The sequence below is a fragment of the Anser brachyrhynchus genome, assembly GCF_964034855.1.
Source record: "Anser brachyrhynchus genome assembly, chromosome: 1".
Lineage (NCBI taxonomy): Eukaryota > Metazoa > Chordata > Aves > Anseriformes > Anatidae > Anser > Anser brachyrhynchus.
In genome coordinates, this window is record NC_137694.1 from 63210501 (window position 1) to 63238243 (window position 27743).

At 38.4% G+C, this 27743-nt stretch overlaps 1 protein-coding gene across 1 annotated transcript in view; it reads left to right on the forward strand.

The window, feature by feature from the left end:
- Window positions 1–660: 660 nt before the first annotated feature.
- Window positions 661–27743, forward strand: part of SYT10 (synaptotagmin 10) — a 39783-nt gene continuing 12700 nt past the window's right edge. Inside the window, exons 1-3 of the mRNA XM_080593381.1 lie at window positions 661–1018; window positions 13333–13690; window positions 19101–19665. Of these exons, the coding sequence (XP_080449507.1) occupies window positions 868–1018; window positions 13333–13690; window positions 19101–19665 (1074 nt within the window). The 5' untranslated portion in view covers window positions 661–867. The remainder of the gene's footprint in view (window positions 1019–13332; window positions 13691–19100; window positions 19666–27743) is intronic.

Consider the following 27743-nt stretch of genomic DNA (forward strand, 5'->3'; position numbering starts at 1 on the left):
ACCAGACACTTGCAAGCTTACTCTAACTCCTTTGCAAGTTAGAGGAACAGCCGAAGTCAACTGTTTCATAACTCTGCCGCTGAAAAGCGTCTTGGAGATCTATTATTTTGTTGTTGTTGTTAATGAAATTATCTGATGTTGCTCAGCAGACAGTATTGAAGATTACACTGCCCGGCTCATCTAAGAAATGATGTCCCGGGAAAAACGACGGGGCCGGGTGCTCAGTAAATTCTTCTTCTTCCTTCTGCGACCAAAGAGCCCCGCAAGACCCCCGAGTCCCCGGGTGGAAGCGGGGGGGATTCGTGGGGGCCCCCACCCGCCTCCCCCAGCGGCACCCCCCCCACACCCCCCCCCGAGCTCCCGGCGCCCCTGAGCGCCGCCGCCGCCGCCCCGCCGCGCTCCCGCCGGGCGCCGCCGCCCCTCACCCGGCGGCGGGGCGGGGAAGGCAAACTTTCCCCGAGGGATGCGAGGGGCGCCCCCGCCACCTGCGCCCCCCTTCGCCGGGCTGCCATTGGCCGAGCCGCCTACCGAAGCCCGCTAGGCACAAAAGGCGTTGCTAAGTGGATGCTTTTTTTTTTTTTTTCCCCTCTTTTGTTTTTTTTTCCCTCCCCCCCCCCCCCTTCTTTTTTTGGTGTCTACCCCCCCCCCCCCCCCCCCAACCTTCACTACTTCTTCTTCGGATGAGAGCGCGGTTTTACTCGCTCCACACCCGCCGCTCCGCCGCTCCCCGCTGCCGCTCCGCTCCGCCCCGCTCCGCTCCCCGCGGGAGGCTGCGCGGGTGCCGGTGCGGTGCGGCTTCGGTGCGGTGCCGGTGCGGAGCCGTCCCGCGCCGGCCATGGCTTAGAGCGGCCGGCCGGGGCAGAAGAGATGAGTTTCCCAGCGGAGGACGGCGTGGGCAGCCTGTGCCACAAGGCGCTGCAGATCATCTCCGAGCTGTGCCTGGGCGGGCAGGTGGAGCGGGAGAAGTGCGCCGGCATCTTCCCCCTGGAGACCGCCCGCCAGGGCATCGGCGGCACAGGTACCGCGCCCGTCCCGCCGCCGCTCCCGTCCTGCCGCCGGCGTGGGCGGCCGGAGAGCGCAACTTTTTCCTTTGCCTTCCCTGCGTGCCGAGGGGGCGGATGGGGGGGGGATTAGGGGGGGCAGGCTCGCAGCCCGCTTTAAAATCCTCTCCCTCCCGCAACCGACGGCTGCGTTTGATGCTTGGGCAGCAGAGTCGGGAGAGCTTCAGTGCTACGGGGGCTTTGCGCCCCGTCGTCCCTTTTTTCTCATCTCCTCAGCTGCCCTTCGGGGCGCCCCGTTGCGCGCTGGCGGTCCCCGGGCTCCAGGCACCGTGCAGTGACCCGCGGCAGCGCGCTGTGGGACAGGGGTGCGCATCCCCTCTGTTAGCCGGGGTAGAGCTCTCTGCCTGCCGGCAGGAGACAGTAAAGTCAGCGCTGCCCTCCGGGTCGCTCTGGTCCAGGACTCGTCCGGGAAAAAAATTTTTTGGGGGGTGGGATGAGGGAATTCGTGTAAATTTAAATATTCCGAAGCCAGAAGAAAAACATGTCAGGGTCGAAACCAGCCAGACTCCTTATGGGTTTGTCTTTAGTCATTGATTTCTGGACTGTCTGGATCTTGTGGAACCGGCTCTGCTCATTTGCCTTTTTCTGTTCACTACAGTCCGGAGCCACTGTTTTGCCATGGTGCTGGTTTTGAGGACGGGGTTTGAAAATTAGTCCAAGTTCTTAATTTCTGCCAGAAGTGACCGGTAACCTATTCTGTAAGTTCATAAATGCAGCAGGACAGCTTGCATTATGGCCAACAAATAACAAGCATACAGCGCAAATTAAATAAATTGACACGAAGTCATGAAAAGCAGCAGGTTCTGAGCATGTGCTCCAGCTGCACTGTCGCTACCACGGCAGCTGTTAGTATTTTTTTTTTCCTTCTAATGCCCACATATTTTACTGCAAATACCAGGATATTTAGCATCTCAGCACAAAAAAACAACCAACCAAACAAAATAACTGTTGCTGCTACCTTCCTTAGAGAGGAGCGATTCTTCTTTCAGACTTCGGTACCTGCACTGTTCTCCTGGGGCTTTGTGCTTGAGGCAAGTGCTCAGTTTGCAGCCAGTGCAGGCTGCAGGAGGGGCCCGGACGGACCCATCAGGGCTTGGACAGCCAGGGCACCAGGGCGCGGGGGTGTAGCATGCTTCCACCAGCACGGATTGTGGATTTGATGTGCTTTGTAAATACCATCTGATGAGTATATGTACACTCTTTGAGCTGTCTTGTCCAAACCCTAAAAGGTTGCATGAAAATAACCTGATGAAGCTTTGAAAACTGGGCTCTGAAAAGATTAGTTTCTCTCTCTGATTTTTTGAGAGTACTGCACAGGGAGTCAGTATTAGGTATAGTGTAAAAAACAAATGTCCCACAAGGTAAACCAAGTATTGCTGTCTAGCAAATTTGAATCTCCAACACTTGCCTTCATGTTGCACTGTATATTACAGAAGTTCCTTTTGAAGAATTGTCTACATTTTTGAACAAATATCTTCATTTCCTCAAAGTCAACAGTATTCTTGGTGATTTACATACAAAAACCCGAACAAAGTTGCAATTGTGAGATTAGAAAAAAAAGATTGACAATTAACCGAGAAGGGGCTTGAATCACATGGTCCCACATCTCAACTGAGTTCCTAAATCTAACTTTTTCCTCCTAAAAGAAAAACATTAAGGGTGTTGATTTTATTGGTGCACGCATTAAATTAAACATTGTCTCATCAATTACTAACAGTGCTAGTAATCATATTTTAATACTTTATGACTCCAGAGGAAGAACAGACACACAGTCATTGTTGATAAGTGACAATATTTTAATATGTAAACACTTGGATAGACAAGATGTAAATATTACTCTTATGAATTTGCTGAAGTGAAAGATTGTAAATACAGTATCTAGGCTGAGAAAATGTGGTCATTGAAAGGTAAACCATGCCGTAGTGAGGTATTTATTCTGCTCTTCAAATGCATGTGGAGTACCTTTCCATCTCTATGTGTAAAGTTAATGTTGTCCACAGTGTTGAACATCAACAGCTGCTGTTCATTAAAGGTAGAAACCTAAAGTGTTCTCCATCTTCATTCTGAGAATAAAGCCATAAATGTTTGTGTTTTCCTGAAACTTTGGTGTCTGGTACGTGGGCTGGTAGTATTTGGTGTGAGAGTCTATATCAGGTAGATATATCCTGCTGTGGCTGAGTAAATTCTGCACAGTTCTGGTGTCATGCAGCTGTAGCTGTAGGGTAAAGAAGAGCAATGGCTAATTTAGCCCTATTGATTTTGCTGTATTTTGCTGTAGCCTTCCCCAAATGATGATGTGGGAAGCCCTTTCCCAGTGTTTGCCCAAGCTAGATAACACGCATCATCAGTTATTTGCTGTCTGGGGCTTTGTGCAGCATGTCAGGCATTAGCCCCTGCAGCAAGCACTGAAGCGTGTGGTGAAGACTCTACTGTAGTAAGAGTAAGAAGATACTTGAGCTGTGAGAAGGAGTTATGCAGGAAGTAGAGATGATAAAGAAAAGACTGAGAGGGTGATTACAGAATGACGGTTTATTATTGTATGTTGTTATATTATAGAATCGGCTAAACTTTCAAATCCAAAAAGCAAAGAGTCAATGAGACAGCGTAAAAAGAGGTGCAGAAAGGAATAAATAAATAAATAAATAAATATCTGTATAGTGTTAATATATTGTCCTTTTGAACACTGAATTCATTTACTTTTTCTCATCTCAAAAACAAGATACCTGAAAGTGTCACAAATGTAGTATAAGGAAGAATCAATAAAGAGATTTCATGGGAGGAAAGAAGGCTAAAAGATGAGGAGACCTGTATTTGGACAGGAAAGAATAGTACAAGAAACATTTCAGAAAGAAAAAGAGTAGGTGATAAAAAAGAAAGAAGACCTTTTCTATTTAATACACGAATACAAGCATGTTCTGGAATTTGAAAATTTTAAAATAGGTAACTAAAACTGCTGTGATCTGGTTTTGTTGGTGGGTGTGATGATGGCTTTCTGTTCAACTGGACTGTAAAAAGCAGCTGAGCTTCTCAGAGGAATCACCATCAGTTCACTGGCTCAAAGCAAAATATGAGACAACATTGACCCTGTGACCCAGGATGCTTCACTGGCAAGTGGAGAGGCTGGGTACTGTTTGTTGTTGTTGTTGTTTTGACAGTGTAGGTGTCTACATATGAGAAAGAAGCAAGACAAGGGTAACAATCAAACACACAAGAGGGAGCTAGAGACACAGTACAAAAAACAGAGGGTATGGCTTTAGAAGGGCAGAATAAAAAAATAATAAAAAATAAATAAATGAAACAAGAAATCAGGAGAGAGAGCTACTGAGGTTTACTGCTAGCTAAGAAAAAAATAACCTCCATATGTTTGGTTCCCCTTTTTCTCACAGAAATACGAGTTTGGACATTCTATGTGGACAAATGGGATTACATCAAAGAAATGGCTGATTCTTCAATACATTTTTTTTTCTCAGTGACAGCAACAAAACCTTAGGACCCTCAATTACTGCTCACTGCTTGGGTCAAGAAGGGGTAATCATATTTAGTGTAATGGATAATTAATCCATGGAACTCATAGGAAAGAGTCTTATTGAGAGAACTCATTTTGTAAATTTCCAAGAGCTTTAGACAATTAGTGAAACTACAACATCTGCTGTTATATCTTCTGCCCTGGTAATTACAAGGACTATTAATTCTCTTATCTCAGGGGAATGCTCAGAAAAAAAAGATTAGGAAGATGTTTACATTTATGGTACTTCTGTATAGTTAGATGACAGTGAGATTTCTTCTGGAGTATAATGTTTTTGGTAAAATGCTGAATTAGATGTGCAACTGGTTTATTTATTTTTTACACCTCCTTTATGCCCAGTAGATTCAGGCAAAATAACTAAGATGTATGTCAATAAATGGGAAGAGTTCAGGTAGAAAATATATGGGAGCTAGATGTGTGCAGGACTGCACCTAATAAAATTCATCTTTAATGCAAATAAATTATCTTCTAGAAATGCCCAAAATTCATAGGTACAGCTTGGTTATACCTGTATTTACATTCAGGCTATATGATCAATAAGGAACTCCATTTTTTTGTTGTTGTTTATTTGTTTTTGTTTTGTTTTGTTTTGTCAGTTAAGCATCCCTCCTCATTTTAAGGAGCCAAGCGTATCAAAGTCCCAGCTGGGAGCATTTCTGAAGCCAGTTGCATAAAGTGTACTGAGAGGAAGTTAGGCTTCCTGCTCCAGGGACATGTTCAAAATTCACTACTATCACATATCCTCTGCAAATGGTGGGCACTTACTGCTGTCTTTGCTTTGTTAGGCCTGCTGGTCCTGCAGAGCTTAAGAACCTCATTATCCATCCTCATGGGGAACCAATGTTTATAACAGAGCTGGGAACACAGTTCTTTCCCTGCCAGGAGGGCATTTTAGTCATCTAGCGAGTGGCTAGAGAGTTCTTGAGGGTGGTGTTTGCTCTTGCTCTTTTGATTGTCAGATAATGATTTTTTAATTTTTATTTTTAAAGTTGGCCATGCAACAAGAATCACCTTCTACAGGATTGTTTTCTATTCACCTAAATATTCCACTCACAATTATTTTACTACCATAGAACTTTAACCTGACGTCTCCAACCCCACCTCTGATTGACAGTTTACTACAGAAGTACAGAAGGAGTAAGAAAACTCAAGAGCATCCTAAGCATGGCCATTCTGTAATATAGCCTCATGCCTCCCTGAAGAGCAATGTCATGGGGGGGTCCTTCTGCTGCAGCCAGCATGAGTCTCCTGTTGGCTGTCAGCTCCTTTTCTGCCAGTTCCCATCCTGATGATGGCAGTTGGTGTTTTACATCAGTCCTGGTTCCTTTAAACATACTTGTGTGTACATGCATGTGTGGGTATACAAATGCAGAGTATAAGCTGCAGATATACTTGAACCACCTGGTTACATTTAGGGGGATAGAGGAAGAGATTTATCCAGTAGTGTGCTTATAAGTGCTTCGCAACTGTGCCAAAAGCAAGCACAAAGGGGACTACAAATGTGAAGACTACTGTGATCAGTGTGAGAGTATCATACAAGAAAGGAAAATATTTCTTCATAAGAAAGTAACTGTTGTATGAAACAATTCAGCATTCTGTTACAAATAAATATGAGAAAAATAAATAATAAACTTTTGAACAGTTAACAGAGAGACCAAATTGTTTATGGTATAACTCATCACCTGGCCAGAGCAAAATTATTATCAGAGAGAAATATGGTTTGGGGGAAAAAAAGAAAAAAGTGAAGGGTTACTGAAAATTGCTTTCTGGAATGGATGTTAACAAGCTGTGAAAAACAGAGAAACAGCTAATTCAGTAATGTAGTTGTAGAACAGAGGTGTAAACGCACCACAGAAGCCAGATTTATTTACAGTAATGTGAAGACAGTCACAACAATGCAGAAGTGCTCAACACACGGACAACAGTGATGCACAGTAAAGGCAAGCATTTATAAAAGAATCTTCCTCCATACATGTTTTGTGAAGAAAAAATACAGAAATGGTTATAACAGCTGGGGGACAAATCTGTAATAATGCCAATTTTGTGTGTTTTGCTAGGTCTTATCATGTGTGATATGTTCATTATATAATGCTATGTATGAATAAACTTAACCATGACAATTCAAAAATGACACTTAAACTACGTGAACCTGGTTGTAGCTACAACATGCTCATAACTGTTGGCTGTCCAAAGGGCCTATGATGTGTTTTCATGTTCTTTTCTTTCCTGAGAGAGGATAATGATGTATTCTTGCAGGTGTTTAGATGTGCTTGCAAGTGTGAGAGCAGAATGGGACCAAGCTCAAAGCTGTTTTGTTTTTTGTTTGTTTGTTTAAGGGAAGGCGGAGGGGGGAAAGGGGCTGAGCAGAGATGGAAATTTATCTCCTTTTGAGATTAAGTGAGAACTAACAAGTAGGAAAGTAGCTTAACAGGTAGGCCCTGAAAAAGCCTTGGAAGTGGAGGCTTAGAGTTTACATTTGGTATGTTAGAGTGGAGAGGCCAATGTTCAGTCCAATGTCTTTTGCTTCCTGCACTGCAGGCAAAACACAATGATCCAGCCAGGCAAATTAAAAGCCATCGTTTTTAATTATATACAGCATGAAAAACTTGTACCAAGACTTATGGATACACTGTTGCTGTGGCAAATTCCTTCTCATTTCTGGAAAGCAGAAGGCGATGTATAGAGATAGGAGAAAGCTAACAAGCTTCTGGGAAATACCCAGGATCTACTGTACATCCTAAAGCCTAAAGGCCTATATAGGGAATTTGAATTGGTAAAAGAGGATGTTCCATTTGTGGTTGGACAGAAGTAGATTATGAGATGCATTAATAAACAATATAACAGATAAAATGATTTTGACAAGAGATTAATAATTTTATGTGCTCTAAAGATGTAGTAAATCACAGTCATACCTGACTTCATTCAATTCCCTTGCTGCTAAGAAACATTCTACCCTAGAGTTCTGTTAGCACTAAGAAGTGATATATGAGCGAGGAGGTGGTGATGGCTATTTTGAACAAGTTCAGACATCAGACTGAATTAGCAGCATAGGAGGGAACATATTCACAACAGGGCAAGAGTCAAAAGATTTGAGGAAGTTCTTCAAAGTGTGTTTCATTGTGAGAACAGTAGAGGATACTACATACTTTTAAGTGAAAGGTTATTTTTGTAGTTTGAATTGTAAGTCAGGTGTTTTGACAGGTTCAGGTTAAGAGAAAATATGAGAGACTGCACCTGCCACTTTCTGAGGTATGCTATATCCCTATATGTGGTGATTTAGACGATACAGAGGTAACTGTGGAAGATCTGCTAATGCCAAGTAAAAATGAACACCTGCAACTTTTGATGTTCTTCAAAGTTCCCCAAGGAGAACTTAACAGCAGAAATGATGGGCTGGGACAACTAGTTTATACGAGTAAAGGAGATTTATTGGACCCAGACCATTTATAATTGATAAAGCTCCCGCTTCTCTTCAAATTCTAGAAAATCAGAGACATATTAATTTATCTGAATGAGCCAACTGCTGATATTCCAGACTACAGAATTCCATTCAGAGTGGTCCCTATGGAGATGGTAGAGTTGCTTATGGATGATTAACAAGAGAGAAAAAAATAGTTAAAGAAAATAGTTTTGAGAAAACCTTATGTGATGTTGAACTTTAAATATTTAAGAGATCCAAGATCAGCTATAGACCAAGAAGGGGGTCAAAAGAGGATACAAGCCCTCTTTTTCCAGAAGTTCCTTTCCTGCTGTTGCTTTGTTGGCAAAAGTACATTCTCTTTAGCTTGGTCCGTGCCAGATGTAATGCATCTCCTGCCTGCTAAGAACACTTACAGCACATTTCTAAAGTCAGAGCAAGGCTGTTGGGCTCTGCAACGGTCCTGAAGTATGAGTCCAATATACAGTCTTGTACTGCAGGCTTGTCCATATCTCCTTTACCCCAGCAGGAGCAATGTGACTGACTGCACTTCTGCATATCTTCTGGCATGTGATGTGACGTGAGGGAGACCAAATATTGTGACTTGACACAAATGTAGGTGACTACTCCCTCCTTGCTCTGCCTGCCGCTTACACACGTGGGCAGCCACATCACCACATAAGCTGGTCTCCTCTTTATATTCAATACCATGTGTTGGTGGTATCCTTTTTCCCAAGCTAAGCACTAAGGGCCTTATATTTTCAGGGCACTGACTGAAATGGAAATGAACTTAATTTGGTCTGCACATGGAAGTCTGCCAGTGTGCATGTTCGAGAATGGATTCACATGCAGAACCTTTCTGAGGCAAATTTCAAACAAAAAATTGTTGCAAATGATAGTACAGAAACCATTGCTCAAAACATTCCTTGCACCCAGAAAAAAAAAAAAAAAAAGAAAAAAAAAGTATGTTTCTGCAGCACTTGCCTAATATCAAACACTGGCTGTCAAGGATCCTCTTATGCTGAATGTGTTTCCAAGGATATTTATAAAAAATGCAGAGAGAAGATTGTGAGGTAAATATAATTCAGGCATTACCCAAGTAGGTGTGTCTTTCTCAAATGAGAAATATAAAATTGTCCAATATTGTGCATCTTCAAACAGTAGTTTTAAATAGAAAACCATGAAGAAACAGGGCACTTTATTTCAGTCATGACATTTTATCAAGACTATGAAGATGACATTAAAGAGAGGTCGGTAAAGAAAAATCACCATGAGTGAAATGTTAACTCCAGTGAAATCAGTGAAAGATTTCCCACTGATCAGAAGAGGGTGTGAGAGAATGGGAATTTTCCTCACATTGCTAAAATTACCCAGCATGTGAACAAGAATGGCAAAAACATAATTCTGTACACCCAGATGAGTATGCAGAAAGATGTCCTATTCTGTGCAAACTTATAGCATTGAAGACAAGGTGTAATTGCCAGTTTGGAAAAAGAGTTGTCAAAAAACTGCTTGTGGTTGAAAATTATTTTTTCTTTTACTTCATGCCGGAGACAAGTGAGAACATTGTTTACAACAATGACAGTTAGCATTGTCCCAGAAGAGTGAGTGTTCTCCTGTCTCTAAAAACCTAGGCAGGCTTTGAAGTTGTCACCATCTTTAAATAACACTTACATAAGTAAAGTACAAACCCAGCCTAAAGACACAGCCACCCTTTGGTACCCATTTTTCTTCCCAAGCAGATTTCCTTAATGGGGGTGTGAAGAAACTCCTTGTCTGCAGAACCATCTCTTAATGTTTTGGGGGCTTTTTTATTTGGTTTTGTTTTGTGTTTTTTTGTGTTTTTTTTTTTTTTTCAAACCAAGCTTCCTCTTAAGAGGTAATACATGAGACACATCCAGTGTAACATGTAAAGTGTCTAGGAAGCTCCATTTACTGCTGTTCTACAGATGATTCCAGTCTTCACATAACAGCAAATCTTTCACAATAGTTACTCAACAAAGGGACTGTCAGAAGTAAGGAAATGAAACAACATGATTTTCACATTAATGTATATGGTATACGGATTGCTTTTTAGCAATTATGGCTGTAAATGAAATAAATATATTTTTATCCTAATGAACTATTTTTTGATCCAATTCCTGACAATTACTGTATTTCATGATTTTTTTTAGGTATTTGTTGTACTATCAAGTGCAATATGTGAAACTCTTTAACTTATTATTAAATAGCAAATATGGAGACTGTAATTTGTACAACTATCTCTAGAAATAGCTCCTGCATATTTTTGCTGCTCTTAAGACCTCAGGTGTTTCACGTGATGATTTAAATGTATGAAACCTACAATGCCTGTAAAGATTTTGGTACTGTGTTAGAGAGAATTTAAAATAGTATAATAGAAATATAAAAAAAAAAATAAAGAAAGTCGAAGAACTAGAGTAGGTGTTGAAAAAAGACACCAAGTTATTTGAAGGCTTGAAAAGTGTCTTGCAGTTAAAAACTTAAAATAAGATTGGCTAGAAATGCTTTGATAGAATGTTTTTCAGCTGATAGTGTCTGCTTATCAAATTGTAACTGCTGGAAGGCATCGATGATCATATTTCTGGTTTTGAAATGATTTCAGCTATTTCAAAGTAGTTACACATCCTGTTTCAACATTTTCTAAATGAAAAATTATAATTTTCAGTTCTAAAAGCCTTCAATTCAAAACATAACCTAGTTACGCCAACCACATCTAAACTGAGCTGGAAATACTGCAAATGACCCCAAATTGAATTTCTTTTTGGTTTTCTTTTTTGTTGCTTTCTGAAAAAATCATTAACCTTTTGCTAGAGTTTTACATTTAGTCAAGATTTGAGAATGGAGAATTACCCAAAAAGAGTTCTTTCAATGGGGCATACCTCTGTATTCACTTCTTAAATTTACTTATGACCATTCTCTGGCACTGAGGCCAATTCACTTGTCACAGACTGTCCATATACTTAAAGTCTGTCTTCTACTAAAATATAAGAACCACATCCAAAGTGCCTATAAAGAGTGATTGTTGGTCTTCTGTAATTCCTGATCCATGCCCAGGAATTGTCTGGGACGGTATGAAGTGCCCCAGGTTAAAACCATTCAAGGGACTGGTGTAGGTGATTGACTTTCAGGCTTTGTGAGTTTTTTTTTCCCAGCACATTTTGCTTAAGCATGTCTTATGAAGCAAATCATAGCTTTTAATCTCTCATACGAAGACATGAAAGAAGCAATGACTGTAAATTAGAACTACAGAAGTACAAATCAGAAATACAAATTTGCAACAAAGCAATTAATCATTGAAACAAGATGTAAACTCAGCATCTCCTAATGCCTTCTCTTGCTGTCAAGATCAGACACTGCTGCGGAATGTGCACAAGCCAAATAAAAATTATCAGGCTCAGAAAAGATATCAGTGTAAACAGTAGATCAAACCAAATAGCCTAATAACCCGTATCAGGCATTAATTCTCTAGAAAAAATCATATGCAAAAGTATTGTTTGCTTCTTGTGTTACATTGCTATTAGGTATAATTATGCATCCATTCATTTTATGGACATCTTAAATCAGAATTTGCCATATGAATTTCTCATTAAGCTGACATGGATATTCCAAGGGCTACATTTTGACATTTAACTACAGGCAGAAAAGGATGACACCTTTCCTAGGACTGTCAGAAAATGTTCACAGAGGCATATTTCTCTTCAAGTCAGGGCAGCAGTTAGTGCCAAATGCTTTAAGTGCAGAAGCACATCCCCTGCTGATTCCTCCATGAAGCTGGCCAGGATATATATGAAGTAAGGTTAAGTAGAAGCATGTCTTTCAAATATCCAAACTACAAACATCTTCTGTTTATGTTGACTGTTCTCACCTAGTTTCATGCCAAATGGGCCTTAAGCTCAGTATTGTTTAGTGGGTGATATTGGTGGTAGGGGGATGGTTGGACCAGATGATCTTGGAGGTCTTTTCCAACCTTAATGATTCTGTGATTTGTTACTGATAAATATATTTGGAAATTAAAGAAAAATTTCCTAAATGATCTTATGGAAACTTAATATCCCAAAAGTATCTGTGAGATACATACTGTTTCATAGATTCAATACACACCTAGAGGACTAGTTTTCTTCCTGTGAGCCTTTAGAAAAAAAATATGCTCAAACTCTGGTTGTACTTTTCCATGAGTTCAGTTTAGTAGTCTGTAGCCTGGAGCTATGGATACAAAATATTAGCTGTTAAACTGTCAAATCTTGTTGCAACAAGCAGCAGCAGCCATTACTTCAGGGGCATTTAAGCAGGGCTTATTGAATATTTTTAAAGCATACAAAAGCCTCTTTTCAAAAGGGAAGGGATTTTTAAAGTCAAATTTTATAAGATTACATGATACTGAAAAAATCAAACTGAAACATGTCACATAGAATAAAAATCCTAATTAGGGCCCAATTGGCATTTCTGGTGATCCACCATTTCCTAAAATGCACGTCTGTTCCCAGAATTTAGTTGGTATGAAATCTGTTCTCCTTACTTTGACAGTGCTATCAGATATGTTAATCCACTGTGGCAGAAAAAGTCAAATGCAGGGCAGCAGGGGTAGCTAAGTGTACGGTAAGATCTCCATAGAACCCAGGGCATTGTACAGTGTACTCTGAAGCCAGCTTCATTTTCAGAGCATAATTTTAGATACCAACATATATGTGTTGTCGTTGTCTATCAGTGCTTAAGATTTAACCCCTGCCACTTATTGTTTGTGACAAACTATATCTTGTTCCTGCTTATCCAGGTAAATGTTGGGTTTTAACATGTTTATGAAGCAGTTAGCACATGAAGTCACAAGTTTGACAAGTCCTGAAGAAATTTCTGTATCAGCCTCAGTGTTTTGAATTAACCTATCTTCATGTGCACTTATAGAAAATGTTGACTGTTGTTTATTTTTTTTCAGCAAGAAGTGTTCGTGAGCAAACACCCTTTGATGACTATGGCTGGGTGTATTTGGGACCATTTGGGTAGTCCCTTATTTCCTGAGAAGCCTGACTGGCAGTGTATGGCTAGTGGTATTGTTACTGGTCCCTAGTCTGTGCAACAGTGAATGGAAAATTTGGAAAAGATATAGTGGAGGATGATAACATTTTAAAAACGTTTTAGATATCAATAAGGAAAAACAAACCAACAAACACATAAATAAATAAATAAAACTTTAAAGATTTTCATGGGATAGTGATTAAAATGCTTCTATCTCCTTACCTGTTTCTTTCTTACTTTTTTTTTTTTCTCCATGTTTGTCAGTTATGATGATCTCTGTTTCTAATTCCTTGCAGACATCTCAGTCAGTCTGTTAGCAGTAGTCGTCAGCTTCTGCGGGCTCGCTTTGCTGGTAGTCTCACTTTTTGTCTTTTGGAAGTTGTGTTGGCCCTGCTGGAGAAGCAAACCCCTCACTTCCAATGCCAGTAATGTCCCTCAGAGCAACTCGAGTGCTCCAACAGAGGTTTTTGAGACCAGCGAGAAAAAGGAAGTTAAAGAAAATGAGAAACCTACAACAAAGGTACTTGAAGCTGCATTGAAAATTAGCCACACTTCACCTGATATACCAGCAGAGGTCCAGAATGCGCTGAAAGAACATCTGATCAGACATGCACGCATGCAGAGGCAGATCACAGAGCCCACATCATCATCAAGGTAAGGGACACTTACATCTGTGGCACGTTTCCTGGAAAAAGGTACAACCAGAACATTCTGCTGAAAACTTCCAGTATCATAGGTTATTTGCTGTGTTTTTACCAGTTATGGGTGAAACGACAGTCATGTGAAGTTAAACAGAATATTCCAAAATAAGTGGTGCTACCACCTTCATCTACCTCACTGTTTTAACATATGAAGATCAAATCTCTGTCTTTTTCTTGTAAATACATAGGTTACTGCTACTTTAAGCTTTTCCTTTTTAGGTTTTGTGTATAGGAAGATCAATTTGAGTGTGATTTTTCCAAGTACTGCAAGTCTGTCATTTCACAGAGATATTTTTGTAGATATAGGAGTTGCTTTTGCAGTTGAAAGTTTTCTTCTTCATTAAATAAATGGCAGGTTTGTTTTTGATGGCACATTTCTTCAAGACACGGTTTGCCACTTAAAAAGGAATTAAAATCCCAGTCTAAGAATGTAGACCCTTACAGACTGACATTAAAGCATTATAGATTCTATATAGATTTTAAAATAAAAGTCAAGCACATAATATTGCTGCAGTGATTTCTTTTGTATTAAAGTGAAGGACACAAACTTTCATTTTGTCACAGATACTGAGTTATCTTGTAAAGTGGTGAAGAAGAGATGTGCAGTGACCTGTAGTATCGAACAGGGTTTTCTTCAAATACTGTCAGCAATTTAATGCATGGGAAGTAGACAGTGAACTGCAAAGATAATTTCTTACATAAAAAATAAATACACAAATATTTTTTTAAAAGAAATGTTTTATAAACACAATATGGGAAACTAAAGGTTAAAAGAGGCACCTGAAGTATTGCATAATGCTATAAGTAAGAGTACAAATGCTATATAAGAAGTGGCTTTCACTCAATGGACTATTTGCTAAATCAACATAAGCTACAAAAGCAAAACAAAACAACAAGAAAAAGAAATATCCCTCACATTCACAATAATCATTGGAGGCACAAGACTAGAGAAGACACATACTTTACCTTTAGTGGGCACATATTTTGCTGGCTTTCTGAGAGTCCCTAAGACAGTGTTTTGCTTGCTCAGTGCATTCATTGAGCTGGTGAGTAGAGAAAGGCATTTTTTCCAGCTATTCTAACAACGGGGAACAGCCAACAGGCAACCACAGAAGGCTCCCAAAAATTAGAATACTCCATCCAAAGGAGGTCTGACTGACTCTAGCAGCTGAACTATGCTGAATGATGAGACTATACAGCTGGCTTGAGGCCACATTGCCCTGGTTGTGCCTGACTCCAACTACTATATCCATCTGCTAAGAGGGGGAGCACGGTATCCAAGTCTCTCTGAGGAACAGTTGCAAAATACTGGAAAAACAGCTCTGACATGGTAACTGCTATAGGAGACACAGAGGGACCAAAATTGATACAGCTCAGCATGATAAAGATATTATGCAACTGGCTGCTATCTAATTGGACATTAATTGGAAGAGTTTTATCCATCATGTGCCAACAGGTAAATCTGTAGGTGATTGGACTCTGTGACCTCCTGAACAGACAGAAGAAATAGCTGGCAAACAGACTTGAAAACTCTCTGGTAATATAGGGGAAAAAAGAAGTTCCAGGGACAATATCCAGAGCTACTTCAGGCTATGACAATATTCCCACAGGCCTCCAGAGTGATTTGGACTGGGATCTAAATACATAAAATATCCCTGAGACCAAGGACAGTTTTACAAAATTAAAACCTGTCATCAATCATACTCTTCCTTTACGATGTAAGGGAGCTTTTTCTTTTTACCCTGTCTAGATTACCAGTTTTAAATCTTTCCTGAGAGGGACAGTTCCTTTCCCTTGTGTAGCCTTGCTTGTCCCACTTTAACCAATTAATAGTAAGGTGTAAAAAGCAAAACAAAAACAAACAACAAACAACAACAAAACACCTTGTTACAAACTGTTTAGAATGAGATGTATCTTCAAAAGTACCTAGAAATCATCCTTTCTGTATTTGCAAATGCATTTTTTCTATAACCCTGCCTGTCTGCTTGGTGAGTCTAAACCTTCCCACAGCCCATATTAATTATTATTGCCAAGAATGTCATATATAAGATGAAGGCAGGATATTTAGACCAGTTTTCTGGATTACTACTTCTCTTTCATGTGACAGAATGTTGGATGACATAATGATTAAAAACTGGCTCTGGTGTCTGATATCCATGATACATGTTAGTGCAGGGAAATGATAAATTTCTGCTTAAGTAGAATGATACCATTTTCGTAGTTCCTAATAATAAGAAAAGGCCTGCTAGTTTAAAAGAAAAAAAAAAAGAAAAAAAAGAAAAAAAGTCCTTCAGTCCTTGATCCCAATTAGCTAGTAAACTACTACAATAGAAGAATTCCTGCATCAGTGGTGTTCATTCACATGCATTTTTGCTCTGTGTTGGAGAAAGACACTTTTCCCAGAACTTTGTGAAGTTATTCTGTAATATAGTGTATTGTTTCTATGATATTTCATCCTTCAAATGTTCACCTTAACTTTCAGAGTGCTTTGAGCTCCTTGGTGTTAGGTGGGAGAGAAACTTGCCATTCAGCTCTACAAGAGTAAGTCTGCTCCCAAGAGGTATAAATGCAAAAGTGAGGTGCTTGGAAATGTTAAGTTTAAAGAAAAACAAGCAAGTCTCTTGAATTTGATGACTGCAAGGAGGAAACAGCAGCCTCAGTTCTGTCTAAATACAATTTAAGTGCTGGTGTCCATGCCTGGATTTGTTCCAAAACATCACTCTAATGTCATGTAGTAAAGCTAGACCAGAGCCACATGTCATAAATCTCAAGTCATATCATAAATCAGCATCCTATCCTACTTTTTAGTCTTACATATGTCAATCTTACTGAGTAAGAAAACAGCTTCACACTATCATTATTCCTGTACAAGCACATTTTATATTAGAGATTTATGTGCAGACTTACTGTCACTCAAAATGTGTTTGTTCTGTCATAGAACACATGTCTATTATAGGAGTGGTATGTAAAAGCCAGTAGTGGTCAAAGTGCCGGGATTTGCACACATTAGTAGCTTCACAGCACCTTCACAACCTGGTTGCCTGACATCCTTGTACTTCATTATAACAGTCATTAAGTCCTTTGTTATTGCAGAACAAAGGAAGACAAATATGTTGCCATGACAACAATGAACCATCTTAATAATTAACAGACCGATTAGCCATCTTGGTGAAATGCTGTGACTCAGAACAGATACTAGGCACTATGTAATTAGGGCATTGGCTTACTAGAGCAAAAGCACTGCTGGTTCCCATGGGGCATAGCCATACAGCTGCACTGTTCTACTTAGCGACACCTCACAACAATGACTGTCTTCACTAGAGGATCTTTTGTACGCAACGTTTGACAATTTGAAAGGAGGTTGGCAAATTAGAAATCATAGGTGCATGTTTTTACATGTTACAAGTATTAACTCAGATCTTCATAAATGCAACAAATTCTAGGGAAAAAAAAAAACGAGTTTGTCATGTATCCAGTTTCATTCACACTGGAAATGGCATGCAGGCATTTTCACTGTTTCCCCTGCATAGGCAGAAAGTCAGAGATACCAGAGAGGTAGCACGTAAATCACTGCATGCCCAAATTTTTATTGCCACTACATTCTGGGTGGATTTCAGTTCCTCCCTTGTGTTTGCCACACCTATGAGACAGGACTTTCCAGTGGGCAAAGGCTCAAGGGAAGCCCTGAAACTCCCTGAGGACATGGTTATGTTTTCTGACTAGTTAGGGCCTTCCTAGTCCTCACTCCAGTCCAGCATGGACATCATATGCTATGAATTTGGGGAGCTTAAACATTTAAGAAACAAATGAAAGGTAGAATGTATTATGAGAGGGGTGTATTATTCGTCTAAATTTGAGATCAAAACACCTGGTTTTTTTGGAGCGACATCAAACCTAGCCTATGAAGTTCTCCCTGCCCTATTCTTTTGTTACAGTCAGACTGTTCGCTACACCTAGCAGTACTGAAAGAGCCAAAATGGGAAACATTCTTGTCTATTATTTAATGGCTGCAGATTACCCTCTTGTATCTCTGCCCAGCTAAATTGCAGTAGTTTTGTGCTATGTGCCTTCTGCAACCACTTCACTTACCGCAAAAATACAAATAATATCTATAAAATGAGTCCTGGTTGCTTTCAAATGGACAATTTGCATTTCTGATTTAAAGAAAGAAACACACAGCTGTGACACCTCTTGTTTTCAGAACACAACACCACAGGGAAACCAAGCAATAAGGCAAGGCTGCATTTGGCATTAATAAGCAATTGATTGCAAAAAGCAGAGGAAATTCTGACAATTAAATTGTTTTTTAATGACAACTAAGTACGCTCACAGGAGGAGGTAGTGAGCATTTCCAGTACAGATTGTAAGGGTAGTGAAGTACCAAGGAAATATGAAAATGTCCAAAAAATAAACTGGACAGTATGGTCAGAATGGAATCTGCTAATGATTAATTCTATGAAACCTTTTGGTCAATATTTTTATACTACTTTAAAACTGCATGGCATACCAGAGGTTTGATTTCAATCTTAGAAAAGGTAAAAATTTCTATTGATGTTCGTGAATCAGGATAAGTCCATAAATATGTACATATATGCTACACAGTATTCAGAATTACGATGATTTAAACATAATGTTTCTTGGTACGAGTACATGAATCAGTTTTCTAATATAATACATAGAGGAGTATGAAAACATAAGGAAAATAAAAACTATCACAGAAAAATGTTACCCAAAACTTTGAAATGTATTGCAGCCAGAATAAAATGTTCACACTGTTACTGGAGAAGGCAACCTGTACCTCAGTGTACTGAATACCCAATAGATATACATAAAATGTTGTGTGATGGCAAAGCACTATGCTGAAAACCTCCAAACTAAACTTTGCATGGCCTTTTCAGGCCTTTCACAGCAATCAGTGTTAAGCATGGTAAACATTTAATTGGAAAACAGCCAATGAATGCCTCCAAACAACAGGAAGGAAGTCTGTTGTCTGTAGGTGATTTTTTTCTTCATGGCTACATTTTATCCATGCAATAGCACAGTGGGATCAAGTAATGCTGGAACTGTGAACTTGTTCTCTGAAAGAACCTCAATGCAGTCTCAGCTGCATAGCTTGAAAATGAGGTGATAAATATATGTATTGCCAGGACACTGGATGTCTCTCGGGTCAAGAAGTTCATTCTGAATGATCATTTCCTCTCAAAGATGCTTTAACACTTGTAAAACATTTGGGGGATTATTTTAAAATTATTTTAAAGATACAAACCCTTATTAATTTAGTCTTCTCGATGTATTTTCTATTTAGGAATAGCCAGGTCTTTTTCTGGAGGTAACTATGGCTCATTTTGTGTGTGTGTGTGCAGGCACAATTCTTTCAGGAGGCACTTGCCAAGACAGATGCAAGTGTCCAGTGTTGATTTTAACATGGGGACAGATCCAATTTTACAAAGGGGAGAGACAACAACCAGCATTGGAAGAATAAAACCAGAACTCTACAAACAGAAGTCTGTGGATTCTGACGGGCAACAAGAAGATGTGAAAACATGTGGAAAACTTAATTTCACTCTCCGGTATGATTATGAGAATGAACTTCTGGCTGTCACAATTATCAAAGCCTTAGATCTGCCTGCTAAAGACTTCACAGGAACATCCGACCCCTACGTTAAGATGTATCTGCTTCCAGATAGGAAAAAGAAGTTTCAGACACGAGTTCACAGAAAGACATTAAATCCTGTCTTTGATGAAACCTTTCAGTTTCCTGTAGCCTATGATCAACTCAGCAACAGGAAATTGCATTTCAGTGTTTATGATTTTGACAGATTTTCTAGACATGACATGATTGGGGAAGTAATTCTTGATAACCTTTTTGAAGTCTCAGATCTCTCCAGGGAAGCCAATGTATGGAAAGACATCCACTGTGCCACCACAGTAAGTAATGTGTTACCATTACCAAAACCATTAATGTGATATTTTCATTTTTCTTTTGTAGTTCATGATGGCAGAGCATCCTGTTTATCAGCAGATTCTGGAAGACAAAAAAAAAAAAAAAAAAAAAAAAAGTCAATATTTTCCTTTAAGCACAGAGAATAAGATGCTTAGGAAGCTATAAAATTTAATTACTAAAAAAATCTGAGAACATACCATCATCCTCATGGCTCACTGTACAAATGTAAATTAGGTTTATTAATTAAATAGTACATCACAAAAAGTCACTGCTTAACAAGAGCTATTAGCATTTTCCTGGCAGGAAAATACCCTGTCCTTCAAAGTAACCATCTATTAAGGAGCAGAGCCCGTTCTGCACTTGTTAGCAGATTTTTATGGGGTTGGGATCCTGTGAGAGACATGAGAGGCTCAAAATACTTGAACTTTAAAATGTTCTTTGCTGGCTGCCCTGTGCCTATGGTCCCCTAGTAGATGTATCTGTGTTGCTGTTGGTTGCTAGCAAAACTCAAGAGACACAGGGAAGGAAAGTTAGGAAAAAGAAGTTGTTATTTTGTTGTTGTTGTGAGCAAGAAAAGGAGGTCTGTGCAATTCACTCATAGAACAGGTGACAAGCTACCATCAGGAAAAACAACAGTGTCCAGCCATTATCTTTGTTAACATAGAAATCCAAACTCATCTTCCCTGGCTAGAATTTGAGAAGAAGGGGGAAACAAGTGTTTTTTGATTGCTTGTTTTGTTTGTTTGTTTGTTTTGTTTGTTTTGTTTTTAAGCTATCTTATTTATGTAGAAAAATTTCCCATCCATTGTTCTGTAGAGATAACCAAAACAGTCTGTCATCCGTGTCCTTAAGCATGAGTTGGACTGCCATCTATAGGGTAGCAGGGATGAACAGAGGACAGAGAAGTACTAGACATTGCTTCATTGACAGAAGCTTCACACCATTCCTTTGATAGAGCCAGAGGCTTCCCATGCTTCTTTTCCCAAATATTTTCATGCTGTGCATACCTGCTGGACAGGGAAATGTAGGTCTGCATGACTAGGAAGACAAAGAGGACTTGGATTTGCTCACCAGTATGAGTATGAGCAATATGTTTCCTGGAGAGAGAAGTACAACAGAGTTATGGTCTCATAATGAGGGCAGTTTTCAGAAGTTTGTGAATTCTGGAAAATATTTATTTTAACTGTGGGGTTTACCAAACTGGCCTGAACAGCCTCTGGCACATGTCCAGAAAACCACAACTATGTACGCTTTATTTGATCAAGCTCAGATATAAGGTAAAATTAAGAGCTATGTTTCCAACCTTTAAAATTAAATCTGTGTTTAGGGTCTTGGAATAATGGAATAATATCCTAGTAACATTATATATATATATACAGGCATATGAGTGAGATCTTTAGCTGACAAATAGAACAATTTCAGTAAGTTAGAATACCTGGATTGTTCATCACTGGTTTTAGGCAAATTGAAATGCCATATCAGATGATGCTGTGGGGAGGGATGCTGATAAACATCTGGATGAAAAGGCTTGCTAATCTTGGCACTGAATTCTAATCCAAGTTTCTTCATCACTAAGGGTTGGAACGTGCAGATATAGTGCTTAGTTCATTCTGTGTTTTTTTTTTTTGTTTTTTTTTTTTTAGTGTGTATGAAATTTAGGAGAAAGCATTTAGTTTTTGGATTTCAGCCTTTCAGGCTGAATAAGTTGTCCTCACCTAAACCGTTAACAATAAACACACACAAAAATAGGAAATATATTCTAGTATTCAATGACTGCTTACTTTCACAAGCCTTACCTTATTCTCAGCTAATTATGTAAGAAACTGATTTATTTGATTTTTCCTCTGAAAATGAAACCCTCCTATAGGGTGTTCTGTTATTATATGTGCAATGTGTTGCCTTGTGTTTTACTTCAGTTGTTTCATGTAGATTAAAATTTGCTTACTAATAATTCCAACACTTCAGAAACTGTAAGATGAGGGAGCCAATCCTGCATAGCAATAAACAGTGCATAAGACGTTAATCAGTAAGGAATTATAGAGTTACATACCAGATCTAAAGTTTACCAGTGTCACTAACTAGCAGTTAGTGCTTGCCAGAGTCAGTAGGACTTGGGTCAAGCTTTGAAAAATATGACTCAAATAGTTTTGCAATTAGTGAAAAATAACTGTTCTCCAGGAACACATGCTTTGGTGTTCATAAAGAACCTATAATAACAAATAAATAAATAAATAAATAAATAAAGTGGCTGTCTTAGCAGGAAGGTCCATACTTACATTGTATAGCATAGGAACCAAGATGCCAATATGTAAATATATTTCTCTCACTCTTTTTCCTTCATCGCCTCTGCTCTGTTTTCATGTATGTTGTATGAAGGTTCCAGCCTTACTGGTCAGACATGCTTCCTGTACCCAATGGTTTACTCATACAGTTGCTAAATTGTAAGTGGTAGAAAACAGGAAAAGTAAGAGCTCAAAGAACTCAAAACTTAAAAGAGCTAAAAACTTAAAATACACCACAGAAGTGGCCTCTCCTCAGCTTTGAGTCTTTTATGTCTTTTCCATAGTCAAGGATTTTCTGTTGAGAAGTTAGAAATTGGTTAAATCCCATTCCTATTACCTAGTTGGAAAGAATCTGATTTCATGACACAAGGTTCTACAGTCTAGGAGTTGAAGAGATTTACAGATTTACCAAGGAAATGGACTGTAAAATTTTACCAATGAAGAACGTTACCACAGCAGATCAGGAGATTGTCCATTATGCAAAGACTGTCAGTAGTTAAGAGAATTTTAAAGGCTTTGCTTGCAAGGTTTTTTTTATTTGATACAGGAAATACAAAACCTAGGGAAGATCAGACTGGATGGTTGCATTGAGTTCTTCTGGCCATAAAACCAATGAATCTGTGGGAGACCACAGTTTGAATCTTTTTTTTTCTTCTTTTTTTTTTTTTCCCTCAAGATAGTCATTTGAAATGATTTTAGAAGTGCAGGATTGGTCCCTCATGTACTCATTTTTATTCTTATAGTTTTCAATTATTGACATTTATTCATCTTTTGTAGTTTGTATTTTGTTCCTTTAATTTTTCATTCATATCATTGTTTCTCTGTTACATGTTCTGTTGGAAACCTGTAGCTGTTGTATAATATGTAGCATGTACCTGTTATAAGTGCTAAAGCATTTTCATTTTTAATGTTTATTTACCAAGATAAATTTGGTGTAAAATTGATTGTGAAAAAGAAGTATCTGATGATATTAACATCCCCAATTTTTGCTTATAACTGGGTGGTTGAACTTTCAATAAATAATCCATCATTTACTTTTGTTTGTTTGATTGATTAATAAAAAGACAAACCAGAGGCAGCTTTGGACCACCTGCAGAGGTTGTTCAGTATATTGGAATACTGTAGTTCTTAAAACACTATAGGGGATTAGTTCAAAGCATCAAAAGCAAACAATATTACATGAACTATTTAGTCAAAAAATCTGCCTTCTGTTTTTGCAAAGTGCTTGTGAGCTTTGCATATATTTCTGAGGTTTGTTACTGTCTATATATAGTGAATACTAAAAAAAAAAATGTATTTGAATTGATAACAAGCATTTAAGTGCAAATATTCAGTATTGTAAAATCACTCAGGATAAAAGTCCCCCTCTTGTTATGATCTAACACTTTCTGGATTTAAAAGTGTATTAACTTCTGATTATTCTTTTAATCTTGATAGATTGCTTTGGAAATCTCTGCTTCTAACATCATTGCCCAAAATATTCGTGGAAAGTAAAGGTATTCTGTGAACTCCATTAGTGTAACCAATTATACGACACTATGCAATCGGATTAAAAAATTAATAGGACTTAACATTTAAATGAAAGCCACTTCCAGGATAATGGTCATCTCCTGGGGATGTTAGTCATGGAGATGTCACATATTTGTAGCCTCTTGAATTATCTCATGTAGATGGATGGAACTTGATTACTACTTCATTTCCAGCACCAAACATTACAGTGCTTCAGTTTTCCCATTTGTGAAGTGGGATGTTAAAGGTTGTAAAAGGTTATGTAAGGATACAGACTTCATATGATGCACATGATGAGTGACTGCTATTTCTAAAGCACTTGGAATATAAGTGAATAACATTGTTGGAAAAGACAGAAATGCTTAGGTAACTTAAAAACAAACAAACAAAAAAACTAGACAGTAACATTTGTCTCAGTAGATCTATCTCAAACACTCGCCAGTGTAGGACATCACACAGGTAATCCTATTTGACATTGACTTCTGTTATGAAGAGAGATTGAGAGATTCTTCTGATTTAAACAAAATCAAACAAAAATTAAGCCTACCTCTGCAGTCCGTCTAGAGCAATTGCAACCATTGTCTTTGATTAATTTTCCTCATAGTTATGCTATTTCATAAGTGGATAAAAATAACACACTGGACCATACTCTGAGTAATGTAATAGTGGTACAGAGCTGACATAGATTTGTTTATGTAGTCAAAATTTAAGGTCACATTATAAGGATTATCAGATTTTTTGGCATTCAAAGAGCAGCATTATTAGGAAATGTTTTATCACTGGGAATGTAAGCGACTGTGTCCTACAATTAACCACCCTCATCAAACTGGGTTTACACCACTGTTGTTTCTGGAAATATCCATAAAAGCTATGAAACAATGTTAAACATGAAAAAGTAAAGGCTTGTAAGTACATTTATCATCTCTATAATGGGAACAGCCCCCTAATAGCCAAGAACAGCTGGCACTTGCCATTTCCAATCAGTGATGATGATATAAAGGATCCATGTGATCACCTGCTGCTGAGTAGATGAGACAATATTCTGGGGCAGTCTTTACAGGAAAAGTGTTTAGGTTTTTCATTTAGGTTTGGGACTGCCTTAGGTCTGGGTGATAACAAGAAAAGACAATAGAGAAAGGGCAAGTTTCTTTCCAGTTACTGAAAGCAGGGAAGGCTTTGATTATTATTGAATGATTGAATTATTGAACAAATTGAGTTGAATGAATTATTGAATTATTATTAGTAGTTTGAAACAACAAATTATTTTAATATTCTGTGTTGCTGGAGGCAAACTGCTACTTTCAGTCTGCCTTAAAAGTAGGAAATATTAGATGAATGAAAAATACAATTTCCTCAAGGAAAATTAATATTTCTGTGTCCAGGTGGTACATGGTAGCTATGCTAAAGTGTTCAGCTTGATGATCTGCTATGCCCTAAGCACTCTCTGAGTTTCTCGCTGCAAATATTCTCTTTGCAATCAATGCATTGCTGCTTCAGAAGTGCATCTCTGTATTTGAAGCCACTTAGTTCCTGTTTCATTCACATGCCAATAGATGCCACAGTTAGGTCGCATAAGTATCTCTGTCCCCAGCTGTTCTGAAGCAGGAATGGGCTTCCTTGCTGTCTGGCAAAATGAAACTACCTCCGTACTAACACAAGGCAGATGGCTATGTACAGAGGGGATGACAAAAGAAGCACTCAGGAGGTTTCCTGATCTCCTGTTGAGAGCATTCAGCCTGCTGGACCCAGCCTGCTGTCTCAGGGAGTCCTCTCTCTGCAATCAGGACCACAATCAGCAGCTGCGCTTACCCAGAGCAATCAGGATATCAGGCTAAAACAAGATTTAGGCCTCCAGAAGCAGTAGACACAGTCATTATGAAGCAACAGGCCCCAGTGTCTCCAGACCATCTTCCACAGAGGCAAGAACAAACACAAATCTGATTGATTTATTTCCCAGGAGAACAGCTCAATCAATAAGTGGTGCTGGGAAGAAGAAGAAGAGTTGAATTTGATATGCAAAGACTAACAGAAGAGGGAGATAAATATTAGCTGTGGGGACAAGATTTCCAAAGTGAAATCCTCTTGAGAGATGGGAGAATTCTCTGTCCTATTGAGCTTCAGGTAGCTTTTGACAATGTCTGTGATAACATAAATATCATCAAAGTCAAAATGCACAGATGAGAAAACAGATTGTTAGAGCTCTGTACTCCTCTTTTCTATCATTCTTCTAATTCTTGATCTACACCTCAAAAGCAGAAATGTCTTAATACATTAAGCTTAGCTGACTCTCTGAGGGGACAAGCTTCTCTTTTTTTTTCATTCAACCCCCAACATTTAGCTTTATCTTTTATTTCATCCCTGATTCTTGAAGACTGAGGTCATGCAAAGATAGCTTTTATTGGAAATAATAAATTTCATTTTGGGAAATTATCCTTCTGAAGTATTCAAAAAATCCAAGGTCTTTTTTTTTTTTTTTTTAATTGCATACTAAACAGAAAGACAGTCCTCAGTGTGACTGAACAGCTAAGAGTCTAGAAATGCAAATGCCTGAATGACTTCTTTCACATCTAGTAAATGATTGTTAGTACAATTGCTCATTCAATATACAGTAAGAAAATTAAAAGAGAAAATGTGCAAATCATTTACTTAGGAAATAAGTGCAAAATAAATTCATGTCACTGTAAGCATTTTCACTATTCTACTTTCTCACGTAATCACTAAAACATCATTTAAATTACAATTATTAGGAAAGTAGTTCTAGATAATAAAATTGAGATTAAGAATTAATTTATTGCCATAGATTATGATAATCAGAAGGAAAATGAAACTACCCAGGATGGTTTTTAGGAAATTAGATTTCTAGTGCAATATTAATTATGCAAATAATTCATATTTTAACAACATAAATTAATGACACTCTAGTACCAATAAAAGTATATAATATTTTGAGTTCCAGTAACATTTACATAGATCACTGAGTTGTTGTTTTAAGATTTTGTTTGAATTGCAAAACTTGAAAAAGGGAAAGGCATGAAACAAACATCAGTTAAGCAAATGGCTAGAGTACATTTTCCATCAAAATTTGATGCAAAAATGACACTGTATTTCATGTATCAGCTCTCTGTCATCTCTTCTCTCCTGCTAGCACATGAAACCAGCAAAGATCTTGGAGGAACACTGCACAAGTTCTCTCACTGTCAACTTAAATCAGTAAATATTTTTTCCCATTCAATTCAGGATTATATATGAGAAGAAACTTCCTTGAATGCGAAAGGTTGTCTTACTAACTTCCTCAATGAATTTGCAGATATTCTCAGCTGAAAGTTCTCTCTGATTGAATTCAATGGTAACTGGAAACATTAATCAGAGTGAGAAACAGGAAAACTTTCTCCAGCAACAACAGTTCTAAAAATTTGATCAAACTAATTGATGTTCCCATTGAAGGGCTTCAAAATTCTTACACCCCTCCACTGTTTATCCACATTGTGAACATGGAGCATTTCCGTAGAAATGCTACTACTGCCTCTACAGGGTTAAATGTGAAGGTGAGACCACTGCTCTTCAGTGAGTCTGATAAAATAGTAGAATAATTATTTTTTGTTTGATTTTGCCAACCCCTGGACTGATATACCAAAACCCCATGGAGCAATGAATGCATACAGATCCTTGGCAGCTGATTAGTTTTTGGTTTGGTTTCTTGTGTGGGATAAGAATTACACTATTCAAAGAATCTGTGTTGTATAGCTAAAAAAAAAATCAAATTCATCTCAGTAGCTGACACATTTGAAGTCTGTGTTTTCTCTGTTTTATTTTGTTCTAGTATTGCTGTACCAGAAAATGGATTGGACAGTGAAGTAGATTGGGAACCATAAAAATAACTGAAGCTGGTATAGCACTTACCACTGTTCCAGTTCCTTAGTTCTGTATGATGGCTTGTGTACACAAAAGGGAAATAAATGAAGAAGAGATAGGCATTACAAACAAATGCTTATTTTCGTCTTAGTGCAGCTATGCTAGAGCTATGCTAGTTTCTTTTCTTTTTTTTTTTTATCATTACAAACATCTGTAAAGTTGGCTGTTAATTGAAATCTAAGATTAATTTAAGAAGAAAAAAAAAAACTCAAAATAGGCGAAGGAAAGGAAGAAAATTTAATGAGAGTTACCTAAGTAATGCACAACTACTCTAACAAAAGTTATATGCTAATATATAGTACATGCAAGATAATATGAAGGATAGTTTAAAAAGTGTGGAGAGGCAGCCTCTGGTTCCA